The sequence below is a fragment of the Oryctolagus cuniculus genome, chromosome 12, assembly GCF_051225735.1.
Source record: "Oryctolagus cuniculus isolate XC-2025 breed Fujian yellow rabbit chromosome 12, ASM5122573v1, whole genome shotgun sequence".
Classification (NCBI taxonomy): domain Eukaryota; kingdom Metazoa; phylum Chordata; class Mammalia; order Lagomorpha; family Leporidae; genus Oryctolagus; species Oryctolagus cuniculus.
Window position 1 is genome coordinate 66,527,419 of NC_142878.1, and position 16,126 is coordinate 66,543,544.

Sequence of the window (16,126 nt, forward strand, 5' to 3'; positions counted from 1 at the left end):
AATTGACATTTTACCACAAACAAAAAACCAACCCAATGCATAAAGTTCAGTACCAGGACCACTCCACTTTCCCCTTAGCCCCTGTGGTACTGGGAAAGCAGGCCCCTTACAAACACGCCCTGGGTGCCCTCCTTCCCTACCAGGGCTGCTCCACTGTACTGATCCCCACCCTCATCTTTGCTTTGGTCTGTCAGGCCCCCTTCTTCACCCGTATCCTCTCTTCTTGAGTCTCCATTCGTCTCAAACTGCCCAAACTGGAGACTAAACGGCTGTTAGAATGTATCAAGCTCTTTGTCTTTGTCATAGCATTGTTTTGGTGTCACCACCTTTACCACCAAGACTCCTGCTCATGTGTCATTCATTACCCTCAGAACTGTTTCCCATGCTGACTTATTTAGGATTTTAAGCCCCAATTATAATTACCCTGTCTATGCAGTTCATCTTGCTAATTTTTCTCCAATAATTGGGTTTGATTTTCTTTACTTTCAAGGTATGAGGGCCCTGCCAAATGGAGGTTAATTCTACCATTTAAACAGAGGAGGAAGGAACTAAATAAACTCAAATCCAGAGTCCATTCCTGTGTCTGACGAGTCCCCTGATGGTGTGCCATCTCACAAGACTGGCTACCATATTATTAGTAAATGTCTCATAAGGTGAATTTAGTATTTTACTGCACTCTTGCTATAAACAGGCATCTAAGAGTTCTCATGTATCTTGTAACACCTATCAGTTTCTTGAAAATTAATTCTGCAAAGGATTGTTTTAGTGCAGATGTCTTCAGCCTTGAGACTGAGAAACCCCTAAGCATTCTCATATGCCAAAAATATTAAAGATTCTGGTGGTGCTGGGCCAGTGTCTGTGGATGAAGGAACCAACATAAAGTAGATGCATTCACCATGACCACAAACTTTCTAACAGAAACCAGGAGACCCCTTTACAAAAGGCTACCCGAATGCCTCACTTACTTTTTCTGAATTTATTAGGTCTCTCAAAAGCACAGATTTTAAAAGAATTCAACAGCCTGATTTGCATACCGAAGTCAGCTTAGTTGACTAGGGTGCCAAGCAACAGGAAAACACGTGCAGAGCTGCCTGGTGCAGGGAAGGGCTAGGACACAGTTGGAACAATATTGTGAAAGCAAGAAGAAACCAAGACCATGATCACTGCCTCAGTGCCGTGACACACCTCTATACAGAACCCTCAAAGAATTCCTAATTATTTATGATTAAACTAAGAATGTTTGGCTAGGAAATTCCTCACATGCCTCTTTATTTCTAAATGTACCTATGTGAATTGTTTGACAAGCCTTTGCATACACTTAACCTTGGATATCCACAACACACCATGCCTACTCCCATAGCCCAATATCTCCACACCACAGCTTCTCTATACGCACCTTCCAAATAGCACCAACCATCACTGCAACTCCCTAATCACCCCTCCTGTGTCCTTGTACTTCTCCTCCATATGGTACAGTTGTAAAGACAGTTTTGATAAATGAGGTGTCATCCATACCTGAAACGCCTACCATCACAGATCTCTGACAACCACATTCCCTAACTGAATTCCATCTTCTAAGACTCAACAGTAGACATTCTATCTGGACCTTTAACCTTGAGACACATTTGGATAGTCACTTGTAGTGAATACATTGTGTATGTCCTTTGTCCTAGACTGCATACTTTTCAGACTTACCTTTCCCCACTTCAGCCTTCACTCAAAAGCAGTAAAAACATAGAAATGCAATGCAGAGTAAGGTCAAAGACAGGAACAAGAGCTGAAAAGACCTACAAGCACCTTCTGATCACACTAGGCACCCCACATTCCCAGTCTTACACTCTCAAAACAATGAACCTCACCTTCCATGTAGCTTTGCTCCACTAGTTGCCCCTAGAACACAAACGGAAGACAGCAGGGTCCTCAGAAACCTGACCTGGATAGCTGTAGTAGGGTAAAATGAACACTGGGTTCTACTCCCAAAGCTGTCACTATTGTGGATGAAAAACAATTAGTTAACCACTCCAAGCTCAACAGATGAAAGATCTATTTCTCATCTGCTTCAGAGGACTATTTTGAGGAACCACTGACTTGGGGGAATTTTACGAAAACTATAAACCAAGAAGCAGGGTACAAATTAGTTTTCACTTTTTAGACCAAGGTCCCAGTTGCTATTTGCCCCAGCTCTACAGATGCCAGGGAAACCACCAGCTCATAAAGTGAATGCAAATTAAGGAAGTAGGCATGTATCACAGTCCCAGGGCTTCCTTGGGCCTTACCCTCCTCTTCCTCACTGCTTCCTGTAGGCCCATCGGACAGCTTGGAGCGGCTGGCCAGCTTGTCACTGGTTGTGGCCATGGTGAGGAGAAAGGCATAGCCCAGAAACAAGGTCTTGTTGAGTGGTAAAGGACCCCTTTGCTCTTCCATGGTAGAGGGTTCAGTGGTGTGATCTCCACTTTCACAGGGGCTCACACACTCTCCTGCCCCCACTGCACCTGGTAAGGACAGAGGCACAGTTACAAGAGAAGACCATTGCCTGGGCAGAGGCCCTGGCCCAAGTATGACCTGAGGGATAGGCAATGTCCTGATGAACTTTTCTGAGCTAGGAACCAAAGACCATTCCTATGGCCAATAACCTAGGACCAAATTTATAATGAAGAGAAATTTACATATTTAAGTTTTAAACATCCATGACAATGTTTTCATAAACGAAAATTAACTAGTTCTGTTTCTGTTTAGCCAAACTAAGTATTTCTGAGATCATCTGAAGAAGGAAGTGGTTCTAATACAAAAAATAGGCAAATAGTGTAAAGTGTCTGGGTATTTTCAGCCCACTTTCTCTGCCCCATTCTCTGATTCCCCATAGGCTATGGGCTATTTTGAAGAGCCTTAAAACACACACACACACACACACATATACACATACATCTTTATTACCAAGAAATATCCCCAGCAGATCTTCCCATCCCTTTTGTAACCCTCACCAGAATGGCACAAAGAATGCTTGGTAATAAAGTGTTTTTACAGATAGATGGAGCCACATCAAAATAGCCTGCCTCCGCGTCCCAGTTTCCAACACCTGGTTAGGGAAGTGAACCAGCTAGTCCAGGACTCCCAGAACACCCATGCTAGAAGTGCCCCAATAAGTCCTTGAAAAGGAAACAGGATACCTGGCCTGGAGAAGCTGAATCGTAGGTTCATTAGGAGGCTAAGATGACAGACAGGTCATGCATGCCTCCCTACAATAACCAGCAAAAGAACAGTCTCAGGAAAAAAAAAAAAAAAAACAGTCTCAGAGGCAAAATAACGTAATATGTACAATATGATGTCATGTATAAGGCTGGAGTTCAAAATTTGAATCGAAAGCCACCTTTCTGCGCCTCAGATTCTTCAACTGGATAACAAATCCAGGCACCTAAACTTCAAAGGATTTTATGTATATCAGATAAGACATATGAAGCAGCTGGCTCCATGCCTCACAAGAATTCAAGTGGCTGTTTTTAAATATCACAATAGCAGTGGCAGGTGGAAAAAGGAAATAAAATTCAAACACACAGGAAACACAGGAACTCAGGTGCCAAGACGATGGAGTCATTATCAGGTCACCAGCCTGCACGAGCTCCGTAGGACAGAGACCAAATCACCTGCCCTCTATCTCAGAACCCAGGCAGCTGGGTCTGAGTCAATAAGAAGTAGACAGATCCTACTCCAGTCTGAGTACTGAAAATGAGAGACTGGAAAGGGATGGAATAGGAACAGGGGTGACCCAGGCTGGGCTACAATCTTCTTGTGGGAAATAGAAAGCCGGAGGGACCTGAGCACAAGGGAGAGGGAGCAGGAAACAAAGATAGCACCAGGCCAAGGCAGAGGTCTAAGACAAATTCACATATTTTGAATCTGCCTCTAATTCTTCTTCCCTTCTGTGGTAACACTGGAGTCAACGAATGTCTGTGATGGAGGCCTGGCCTCTTATCCCCCGCTCTGCTCAAAGAACAGGGAGCAAGGTGCCTCTGAGCACCTGCTGTGGGCTTGGTAACGCACAGGACTTTACAGCCAGGACTGAGAGGCCACTGCCCTGTGTTAGGCTCCATCTTCCCAGCAGCTGACCCTGAACGTTGCAGGGGTCAGGGCAGAATGAGGCAGAAAGCAGCACTCACCAGGTTTCGCGGCAGCAGACTTGCGGCCTCGCTTGGCAGGGGACCGTTCCTCTTCAGAAGCAATAAGTTTTCTTTTGCCTGCGGGAACGCCCACAGAGGCCCGAGGACTTTCTGTGATCTTACGGGCAGGCGTTGTGCTGCTGCTGCTGGACGCAGTGGGGGTAGCTGGGGAGCTGATGTTACTGCGCCGTTTCCGCTTCCCTTCCACCAAGTTGTCTACGTTGGAACAAGCCAAAGGTTGGTCACATCCCATGGTCTGAAGCCCTGAACCCAAGAAGCTGGGCGAAGCCTGATTTAGATACCACAGTGCCCTTTTCTCTGCCTCCCACAGGGGCAGGAAGGCTCTTTTAGGCTATCATTTTCTGTTCCAGTCTTTGCCATCCCTGAAATGTCTCTGTCCCCTGAAGAACTGAGAGGGGCCGGCACTGTGGCACATTGGGTTAATGCCCTGGCCTGAAGCACCAGCATCCCATATGGGCGCTTCCAATCCACTTCCAATCCAGCTCTCTGATATGGCCTGGGAAAGCAGAAGATGGTCCCTGCACCCACGTGGGAGACCTGGAAGAAGCTCCTGGTCCCTGGCTTTGCATTGGCTCAACTCTGGCCGTTGCAGCCAACTGGGGAGTGAACCAGCAGATGGAAGACCTCTGTATCTGTGTAACTCTGTTTTCAAATAAATAAATAAATCTTAAAAAAAAAAAAAAAAAAAAAAAGAACTGATGAAGCCAGAAAAACACTAAGGATGTACTCTTTGGAGCTACAGCAATAGCTATAGCAATAGCTCTTGAAAGTGACAGCTTATCACCATCTGATAAGCCACACATGGGAATAACAGGTGTGAGAGAAGCATCACTGATTGTTCCAGAAATAGCTCCTCCCACTCTAAACAGAGCAGGGGCCCAAAGGCAGCTGTTCAGGAAGCAAAGGTCTTACCTAAGCTTATATCCGCTGCTTTTGTGAGGGGTGTTACTGCCTCGTATGGGCCAAGCCCATACTGTTCTCTCAGTCTGTTTCCTTGTTCCAAGGACAGGATGACAGCCATTCGCTTATACCACTTCCTCTGGCCTTCCTTCTCAATGCTGTAGTACAGCTCCCCGGACTCCTTCCTATGCCCTTTCACCACTCCTAGAGGAAAAAAGAGAGAGAAACCTGCTGGTGGTGTCGGTGGCCAGCACCCTCTCACAAGGGCTCGGCAAGGCCAGCGTGAGTAAGAAATTCAGAGAAAGTAACAGAGAACTCAAGCGAGGACCCAAAAGAATTCTAGCTGTCAATCCCAAATAGTAACAACAGTCAGGGTATAAGTAGCTAGCACTCTGGCATTAGGATAAACAATGTTTCACAACAGAAAGTGACCTTAAATTATAAAATTTCCCCATGCCAGCCATTTTGCATTGTTAATGGTTCAGCTGGTTCCCTTGAAGTGATATGGCACGTGGTTTCTGAATGACCCCATTGTAACTTACTGCTCCTTTCTGTAGTGGCTTCTCTGGAGGCTGAGTGATAAGTCTTAGGCTATAGGTGAAAGATGACATCATTTTAAAAACAGCATGTGTATATCTGATACACAGCAAAGAAAGGGAGAAAACCAAATCTTGTCTCGCTCGCCTCGCCTTTCCTAGCATCTGCGTGCCTGCTCTTTACAACTGGGAATGTGATGGCTCTGGGTTAGAAGACACAATGTGGGGCACAAAAGGACACTGGGCTAGCATTCAGGAGTACTGAGCCAAGGACTAAATCTGCTACTGACAAGCTAGGTGGCCTTGGGCAAGACCTGTTTCCGAACTGAGGGAACTCTCCTTCGCCGCTATCTAGGAATGAACACTTTATAGCATATACACACACATTCACAATCCAAGAACAAGACATACCTTTGAATACCTGTATCATTGCTATAAACAGAAAGGTCAGTTTTGTTCTTTTGTTCTCTCCCAACAGCCTGTGCCTGACTGAAAAGAAACTCAACCGTCCCACAAAGGAAAAGAATACAGAGAAAAAGCAGGCCTCGGTTTCCTGTTTTTGCCACAGAATCACTCATTCCCTCTGCTGGTTGTTTCATCTACTTGCACTAAACTAAATCATAAAGACCATCGCTAAAGCACAAAGAAGCCCAAGGCCAAGAATACAGTTCACACTAATGAAGAGCTGCCAGAACTAGAAGCAGTCTAGCGCTGACATTAGGAGACAGCTTCAATAAGTGCTACACCAAATCCCTAACCTTTCATGTCAGGATTCACTCTGGATACCAAGCTCTCTATCTTTGTCTTAAAAGGGCTAAGTGTGTACTTCTGAGAGTGGCAAATGTGAGGCTACTAAGAGTGGCACAGCGGATAAAGCCACTGCCTGCGACACCCACATCCCATATGGGCACTGGTTCAAGTCTTAACTGCTCCATTTCCAATTCAGCTCCTGCAAATGGCCTGAGAAAAACAGCAGAGGATGGCCCAAGTGTTTGGGCCCCTGTCACCCATGTGGGAGACCTGTATGAAGCTCCTGGCTTTGGCCTGGTCCAGCACTGGGTATCAGGGCCATTTTGGGAGTGAACCAGCAGATGGAAGCACAATCTTTCAGTCTCTCATTCTTGCTCTCTGACTTTCAAATAAATAAATCTTTAAAATAAACAAAAGAGCAAATGCATGTGACACACAAAACTATAGGTCACAGCCCATAAGAGATCCCAATCCATGTGCTACTCCTAACAGAGCCATATCCAGCTAACAGTGTTGCCTGAACTACAAGGTGGAGGTGCCTATTTAACACTTGAAAGAAAGGGCCAGCAGCAACTACTCTAAGGATTCCAAGTACAAGAGAGCTGGAGAGGCTTAGTAGAAAGGCCTGTCTGTACGTTACCACAACTCATGTTCCAAACAAGTCCCAAAAAGGACATTTTAAAATGATAAACAATACAAATAGGAATCTTCAGGTAAGTTCACAGAAAGTAGGCAAGATTAGAACTAGTACGTGAAACAGTAATGACAAACACAAATCCCTCACTATCACCAATACTGACTACTTTAAAAATAAGAAAGCCACTGTTCTTCCAAACAAACATTAAGTGGTGGATGTGCAGGTATACAAAGACAGCACTAACAACTTCCTCCTAAGCTAAAATGTCTCAGTGTGTCTGCCACACTCACCTACTGAGCTGCCATCAAAGAGTATGGTAAGTTCAAAGGTCAGCAGTGAGACAACAGAATACGGAAAGGGAAAAAACACCAACCTTAGAGAGAAAGCTTAAAAATACCACCTTAACCAGGGATAAAGATAAGCATCTCGAGTAATGTCATGCCTGGCCACCATTTGCTACAGTGGAAAGGGTACTTCATCTCGTGATGTACTTTTTAAAAACCAAAAACCACAGTCTAATGAGAAAGCAGACACACCCAACTGTAAGGACATTACACAAAATACCTGTCCAGTACTCCTCAAATCTGTCCAGGTCATAGAAACAAAAGACTCAGAAACTGCCACAAATCAAAGAAGACCAAAGGACACAAGATGACTAAATGCACTGTGGTATCCCGGACTGGGTCCTGAAACAGAAGGACTTTGAGATCCAATCAAAATCTGGAGTACAATTAATAGTAATGTAAAAAGACTGGTTTCTTAGTTTTGACAAATGTACCATATCAATGTGAGGCATGAATAATAAGGAAAGCTGGGTGGAAGCTTGGCAATTTTTTGTAAAACTAAATTATTCCAGAATAAGTTTATTCTAAGACAAGCAAACAACAAATGAGTAAGAGAGCCAGTGGCAAGAGGAACCAGTGTTGCAGAAATGGACTTTCTGACATTAGAGAGTCCAGAAAAGCCCTTCAGGTTGGCGTGCATGTCTTGATAGATACAGAGAGAACAGAAGTAACAGAGAACACAGTAAGTCTCTAGAAACTGCTCTTTATATTACCTGCGCTGAAATACTCATCTTCTGAAAGTGCTGTCACTTCTGTGTCCAGTGGGATGGGGTCGCACAAGAGAATGTCTTTGCCCAATACATCACACTCGTACCCATCATCAAAGAGCAATTTATACTTCCCAGCTCCAACATCTCGTGTGATTTTCCCAGAGTAAAAATAGCCATTGGATGACCATTTGGCTACGACACGAAGCCCTACAAAGCTGTTCCCTGGAGAGGAGGTATCTAAGCCATCAGAGGAGCCAGCAGCAGCCTGGAAAGGAATCTCTGGAGAGTCACTACGACGCAAAGCACCAGTGCCCACATCTGCTCGTCTGCTGGAGTCTGGCACTCGGGGCATGATTCGGGTGAAGGATTTATCATCCGGTGACATGCTGGGTGAAATGTCCTCTATGCCCAAGGGGCCAGGCACAGCTGTTTCTCTAAAGGGAGATAAGAGACAGGAGAAGGCAGTGAGAAGCAGCAGCTGTAAGTACCTATCTACCAATTTCCCCACTCCATTGTCCATGGGTCTCTTTAGCCCATTCTTGATTAACCCCATCACAGGCAAGAGCCTGGTCTCTCAGGCGCCTCACTCTGATCCCTGCCCACTCCCCAGTCAACTGGGCCCCTCTTCTCCCTCCTGACACCCCACATACTCTCTACTCCCATCTCTTCTCTCTACTCCCTTTTTTCTGAACAAGTCACAGACTAAGTGTATCTCACACTACCCGGGTACCTGGTTCCAGTGGTCCGAGAAGGCGGGCGGCCCCTTCGCCCGCGCCCACGAGGCGTGACTGGAGCCTTCCCTCCCTGTCTGATGCCAAGGCCTGCATCACCATCCTCCTCACACACTGGCGCCCCTGTCTGACTGACCCCTTTTCTAGGACTAGAGAATGAAGACAAGTTAGTCTGATAGCACCTGCTACTGGACCCCTTCTTCACAGTCTCCCCTTGGCCCTACCCTACATGTGCTGGGGATCCAGGGCAGCAGGGAGCTGGCTCATAAACCCACCACCAAAATCTCAGCCAGGGAGTGGGGAATATGGGATAGCAAGTAAAGGACATCCTCCTCTGTGACAGTCTGTTCCCTCCTCACAAAGCTTTCTACTGCTGCCCTCAAAAACAGCACACCCACTTCTGCCCTGCCTTCGCTACTTCAGGCTCTGGAAACCTGCAAAGATAACAAAAAGCAGGGGATGCATCAAGCTGGGGCCACTACCCCAAATGTCCTATACTCCCGACCAAAACGTGTAGGCTGCACAGTACAGGGGGCCTGGAGCATGTACTCAGCATGCCGAGTCCCCGCACCTGTGTTTACGTTTCCTCAGGGGCTTCCTTGCCAACCCCATCTTCCCACAGGGCTCCACCCTACCTCCCACGTGAACCCAAAATAGGAGAGGAACAAACTGGGGAGGAAGAGGAGTTGATTTATCCTAGGTCAGTAATAAGGGATTTCCCATTACTCCCCTTTTCCTGTGATATTAAAATGTCAGCAACCCTGCCCCTGCTGTGGCTCTCTCTGGAGACCCTGTCTGCACCTCAGTTTTCCTGGGCCTCCTCGGGAGCTGGGTAAGGCAAAATCTGCGGGTTCTGTCCCGCTGGTTTTCCCTTTGGGTGGTGCGGCTCCTCTCCCTGAGCTGCCACTGCTGTGCATGGCTGAGAGACTCGTCCCACTTGACGTGCGGTGTAAGCTGGATGCCTTGGAGGAGAAGGAGCTGATATCCCCCAGGTCACCTGAGGAGCCCCCAGTCTGGGAAGGGGACACTTCAGTTTCACACTCCTGACACTCTACAATTGGCTCTTCAGTTTCCTGTAAGGAAGAAATGGATACAGCTTAAAAAAGCCACAATAACATAAAAGTAAGGTGATGGCTGGAAAATACTAGAGACAGCAAGAAATTTTACTACAGAAAGGTAGCAAACAGGAGGAAACGTTTTGCAATAATGGAATGTTCTCTATCTGTTTTGAGTAATGGTTACATAAAATTGTCAAAAGTCAAGGAGTGGCCGGCGCCATGGCTCAACAGGCTAATCCTCCGCCTTGCGGCGCCGGCACACCGGGTTCTAGTCCTGGTCGGGGCGCCGGATTCTGTCCCGGTTGCCCCTCTTCCAGGCCAGCTCTCTGCTGTGGCCCGGGAGTGCGGTGGAGGATGGCCCAAGTCCTTGGGCCCTGCATCCCATGGGAGACCAGGAGAAACACCTGGCTCCTGCCTTCGGATCAGCACGGTGCGCTGGCCGCAGCGCGCCAGCCATGGCGGCCATTGGAGGGTGAACCAACGGCAAAAGGAAGACCTTTCTCTCTCTCTCTCACTGTCCACTCTGCCTGTCAAAAAAATAAAAATAAAAAAAATAAAAAAGTCAAGGAGTGAACATTTAAGATCTGTTATACTGGGACATTGTATTTCAATAAAAAATAAAGATGGCACTCGACTGGGAAGAAAGAGAGCTAGGTAATTATTTTTCAACTGGACAAGTTCACAACCTCTGGCCACCAAGAATATTTGAACCCAGAAACAGGTGAGCAGACAGGTGAGATAATGAGATCAAAGGAGAAAATGAGTGGTTTTCCACATACTACATTACTGAAACTTTTTTTTAATGTTGTACTACTTTCCAATACAGCACACAATACCGTAAGATGCTTAAATGATTGTTTGACTTCTCCCTTCTTAAAAATATCTCCTCCTTTAAAATACTTAAAATCATTTTCTCTTCCTTTCACTCTACCACTTTGATTGCTGCTGTTCATGCTTACTCTGGGATTACCCTTAGCCTATTCCTTTAAGACTGGCACTTCCTAGGACTCTGCTCTCTTGTCTTTTCTCACTTTTATCTGCATCCCGTCTGTCTACCAACAAAACAGTGACCACTCAGGGCCAAACTCAAAGATTCAAATGCTACTGAACTCTTCCCCTTGGATGTACCACAGACACCTGAAACTCAACACATCCTAAACTCAATCTACGATTCACTCTTATTTCCTTTCCCTCAAGGAGTGAATCCTTTTATTACATCTCCCATCCCCCTGCAGTTCTCTCTGGAAGGGAATGCTTGCTTTCCACCAAACCCTCAAACCCAACAGTTTTGCAGTGAGGAATCTCCTTGATGCCCAGTGCCATTTACAGACCATTTCTGTCTCCCCACCTCCCACATCCTGCTTCTAACAAACCACTATTTTCCATCCTCTTAAACCATCTTCTCTGCTCCCCTTGTTGTTATCCACTAATACTCTTCCAATTGTTCTCTGATGCATCAAAATATTAACTCCTGATTCACAGGCCCCCTGCTATCCTCTCATTCCTGCTTCTGTCTTCATTCTTAGTGGCTTACATGCACCAGATGACTCATACAGCAACTTCCAAGTTTCCTAATCTAATCCTCACAACTTTCCTTTGCTGTACCTTAGCCCCATCTATGTTCAGAGTCATTTCCCAGTAACTGCACCTCCTCCACAATCTTGGTAACATTAACATGCCCTACCTAGCTGGATCCAAGTTAGCACAGTCTACCATGGACACCTGACCATAAGCCCAAAACTTGAGTCAGTTTTTTCTCACGGACATGAGAAGCACGCAAGGACAAGGCCTGCCTAGAAAGCTGGGACTGCCTTTGGAACTGCCCAGCAGTCAAAGCTACTACTCTCATAATGAAAGCACACTCCAAGTCAGCTTGTTAAGATCTATTTGTTTACTTGTTTTCTTTCTGTGTGTCTCCCCTAGAGGCCACACTGGAAGATCTTAAACATCGTTCCTGGATATAGTCCCAAAATGTATCACAAGATCTGCCACAAACAAGGCCCTCAATGTTTACTGAAATAAAAGCTCCTCCTCAAACCAGTGTCCTATTTATGGTCTCCAACTGAGTCCACATATTATCTACTACCCAGCTGCCCAGTCCAAAGCCCAGGAATATATTCAGATTCTTCCCTCTCCCTGAAACCCCATATTCAGGAATTCACCAGCACTATCAATTTTACCTTCTTTATATTTCTTACATCGTTTTCTCTCCTGCCAACCTCCACTGCCACCATCCTAACCTGACCATCATTACCTCTTACCTGAACCATCCCTCTAATCTCAAGCCACTATGATGCACTGTTGCCCTGCTGACCTCTCCGACATGCACACCTCAGTATGTCACTTCTTCCCCAAACAATTCTTTGAGGGCTCCTCATCACACAGAGGACAAAAATCTGAACTCTCTTCTGTGGTACAGAAAGCCCTTTATGCTCCAGGCTCTTATCAACCTCAACAGCCTCTCGTCACCATTCCTTACCCTGCCCCAGGCCTGTTTGCATGTCTCCTTTTCATTCTGCCTGCAGTATCCTCTCGGGCACCGCAGTGGTATTTGAGCAGTTTCTTCCATGAGGTTTTTGAGCCTCCCTCAGGTAGGCGTTGAGGCTCACGCCTTCTTTGGAGCACATCTTCCCACACCTCTGCTTCAGCAATCAACACATTCTGTTCCAACTACATGCCCACTGTAAACCACTAGGGAATAGGTCCACTGTCCTTTTGGCTTCCTAGTACCAGTGTCTGCCATGGTGCTAGGAACGTAGTAACAATCTAAAGAAGCTGCTGGTAAAGAAATGAATAAAATCTTTAAAAGTACTACCCACCAACCAGACCGCTCTCTCCTGCATACTCTGTTTTCTGCCTCTCTGCCTTTGCTTACCGAGCCCTTATTCTTTAATTCTCAAAACTTAAAACCTTCAACATCCAACTCAAATCGTTCTCACTCATCTAAAAAGACTGCATCAAAATCCCCTACACGGAAGACCTGGAAGAAGCTCCTTGCTCTTGGCTTCATCTTGGCCCAGCCCTAGACACTGTAGCCATCTGGGGAGTAAACCAGAAGATATCTCTCTCTTATTCTCTTAACTCTATAATTCACTTTTAAATAAATAAATCTTTTTTAAAAAGTTTAGGGCCTGGCGCTGTGTCATAGCAGGTAAAGCCGCCACCGGCAGTGCCAGCATCTCATATGGGTGCCAGGAACTCAGCTGCTCCACTTCCAATCCAGCTCCAAGCCAATGTGCATGGGAGAGCGGCAGGAGATTGCCAAGTACTTGGGCCTCTGCACCCACATGAGAGACTGGAAAGAAGCTCCTGGCTCCTGGCTTTAGCCTGGCCACTGGGGAGTGAACCAGTAGATGGAAGATTTCTCTCTGCGTGTCTCTCCCTCTAACTCTTTCACATAAATAATAAATAAATCTTAAAAAAAAAAAAAAGACTAGGCTGGCGCCATGGCTCAATAGGCTAATCCTCCGCCTTGCGGCGCCAGCACACCGGGTTCTAGTCCTGGTCGGGCCGCTGGATTCTGTCCCGGTTGCCCCTCTTCCAGGCCAGCTCTCTGCTATGGCCTGGGAGTGCAGTGGAGGATGGCCCAAGTCCTTGGGCCCTGCACCCGCACAGGAGACCAGGAGAAGCACCTGGCTCCTGGCTTCGGATCAGCGCGATGCGCCCGCCGTGGCAGCCATTGGGGGGTGAATCAACTTCAAAAAGGAAGACCTTTCTCTCTGTCTCTCTCTCTCTCTCACTGTCCCCTCTGCCTGTCAAACAAAGGTAAAAAAAAAAAAAAAAAAAAGACTAAAAGTTTAATGGTCAGATAAGTTTGGAAAATGCTTAAACAGAAAAAAAAAATAGATTATCTTTACAAGAACGTTTCTTGTACCACTGTAATATGCAAATTTCCTCAGAGATGGCAGTGGGGTAAACAGCATTTACTATTTCTCAAATTTTCAGGGGTTGGTGTTGTGGTTTAGCAGGTTAAAGCCACCATCTGTACCACTGGCATCCCACATGGGTGCTGGTTCAAGTTCTGGCTGCTCCACTTCTGATCCAGCTACGTGCTTATGTGCCTGGAAAAGCAGCAGAGGATGGCCAAGTGCTTGGGCCCCTGCATCCATATGGGAGACCCAGAAGAAGCTCCTGGCTTCAGATCAGCACACCTCCAGCCATTGCGGCCATTTGGGGAGTGAACCAGCAGATGGAACCTCGTTCTCTCTGTTTTTATAACTCTGATTTTCAAATATATAAATAAATAATAATAAAATAAATCTTTAAAAAAAAGCTTTTTTCTCACCATGGAGCTTTTTTACCCCTCAGACTAGCTAAAAAGGACTGCTGATTCTAGGAAGATACTTTAAAAAACACCACAGGAAATATTAAATTAATATAATGTACCTGCCAGAGTTCAAAGTGGATTACAACAGTTACAAAAGTTTTTCATGAAGGTAAATTTTTTTCTCATAAAGCTGTTTTTATAATTTTTCTAAGCTACTAGTACAAATAAAAAATCTACAAATAAAAATGTTTTTACGGGGCCAGCGTTGTGGCGCAGCGGGTTAACACCCTGGCCTGAAGTGCTGGCATGCCATATGGGCACCGGTTCTAGTCCCAGCTGTTCCTCTTCCAATCCAGCTCTTCGCTGTGGCCTGGGATTGCAGAAGATGGCTCGAGTCCTTGGGCCCCTGCACCTGCGTGGGAGACCCAGAAGACGCTCCTGGCTCCTGGCTTCAGATGGTGCAGCTCAGGCGGTTGTGGCCAACTGGGGAGTGAACCAGCAGATGGAAGACCTCTCTGTCTCTACCTCTCTAACTCTTTCAAATAAATAAAAATAAATCTTTAAGTCCCAGTTGCTCCACTTCTGATCCAGTTCCCTGCTAATGTGCCTGTGAGGGCAGCACAGAATGGCCCAAGTGTTTGGGCCCCTGCACCCACATAGGAGACCCAGATGAAGTTCTGGGTCCAGCCCTGGCTACTGGGGCCATTTGGGAAGTGAATCAGCGGATGAATGATCTCTTTCTCTTTCTTTCTCTCTCTCTCTCTCCTTCCCTCCCTTTTTTCCAGTAACCTTTTCAAATAAATAAATAAATAAATTTTTTTTTAAATGTATTTATTTATTTTGAAAGGCAGAGTTACAGAGGGGCAGAGAGAGAGAGGGAGGTCTTCCATTTGCTGGTTCACTCCCCAAATGGCTGCAATGGCCAGAGCTGGGCCAATCCAAAGCCAAGAATTTCTTCCGGGTTTCTTGACAGGTGCAGGGGTCCAAGGACTTGGACCATCTTCCACTACTTTTCCTAGGCCATAGCAGAGAGCCGGGTCAGGAGTGGAACTACCAGGATTTGAAATGGCACCCAAATGGGATGCCAACACTGCAGATGGCAGCTTTATATGCCGTACCACAGCACCGGCCTCTATTCCTATTGTTTAGGCTGTGTGGCCCTCATGTCCCATAATATTTGACATTAGTTTGAGAAATTGTCATTTATTTTTTATTGAATACCAAATCTCAGAAATATTTCTTTTAAAATATTATCTTTTTTACTGTTTGTTTAAAAACATTATTTGTGGATTCCTTTATTATTAATAGTTTAGGAAAATTACAAAAACAGCTTTATGAAAAAACAATTTACCTTCATGAAAAACTTTTATATATATACATAAGATTTATATATTTATTTGACAGGCAGAGTTATAGAGGAGAGGGAGAGATCCATGGAAAACTTTCATAACTGTTATAATCCACTTTAAACTCTGGCAGGTGCATTATATTAAGTGTTAGATAAAATTCTTCATTTAATATTTCATATGCTGTTTTCTAAAGTATCTTTTTGGAATTAGCAGCCCTGTTTAGCTAGTCTGAGAGGTAAAAAATCTCCATGGTGAGAAAAAAGCTTTTTTTAACAATTTTATTATTATTTATTTATATATTTGAAAGGCAGAGTTAGAGAGAGAAAGAGACAGACAGACATAGAGAGAACAAAGTTCCATCTGCTGGTTCACTGCCCACATGGCCTCAATGGCTAGAGCCAGGCTGATCTGAAGCCAAGAGCTTCTTCTGGGTCTCCCACGTGGGTGCAGGGGCCCAAGCACTTGGGCTGTCCTCTGCTGCTTTCCCAGGTGCATTAGCATGGAGCTGGATCGGAACCAGAGCAGCTGGAACACAATCCTGCACCCATATGGGATGCCAGCACTGCAAGCAGTGGCTTTACTTGCTATCCCACAGTGCTGGCCCCCAAATAAATAAATAAATATATTTTTAAAATGTTTTAAAAAGAATAAACTTGCTTCATTTAATAA

At 45.5% G+C, this 16,126-nt stretch overlaps 2 protein-coding genes across 13 annotated transcripts in view; one reads left to right on the top strand and one right to left on the bottom strand.

Moving 5' to 3' along the window:
* TUBGCP4 (tubulin gamma complex component 4) overlaps positions 1 to 6,777 on the top strand; it is a 47,620-nt gene extending 40,843 nt beyond the window's left edge. For all 4 annotated transcript variants that reach the window (XR_011380387.2, XR_011380386.2, XR_011380385.2 and 1 more), the window contains one exon: positions 6,090 to 6,777. The gene's annotated coding sequence lies outside the window, so the exon portion shown is untranslated. The remainder of the gene's footprint in view (positions 1 to 6,089) is intronic.
* Positions 1 to 16,126, bottom strand: part of TP53BP1 (tumor protein p53 binding protein 1) — a 109,709-nt gene that overhangs the window by 2,941 nt on the left and 90,642 nt on the right. For 6 of the 9 annotated variants that reach the window (XM_070054092.2, XM_070054090.2, XM_070054091.2 and 3 more), the window contains 6 exons: positions 9,585 to 9,856; positions 8,783 to 8,932; positions 8,056 to 8,486; positions 5,088 to 5,279; positions 4,155 to 4,370; positions 2,277 to 2,492 (listed from right to left, as the gene is read on the bottom strand). In XM_070054092.2, the coding sequence (XP_069910193.2) occupies positions 2,277 to 2,492; positions 4,155 to 4,370; positions 5,088 to 5,279; positions 8,056 to 8,486; positions 8,783 to 8,932; positions 9,585 to 9,856 (1,477 nt within the window). Of the gene's footprint in view, positions 1 to 1,859; positions 1,891 to 2,276; positions 2,493 to 4,154; positions 4,371 to 5,087; positions 5,280 to 8,055; positions 8,487 to 8,782; positions 8,933 to 9,584; positions 9,857 to 16,126 lie in introns of all 9 variants that reach the window. The other 3 variants (XM_089310178.1, XM_070054093.2, XR_011380882.2) reach the window with 2 other exon arrangements.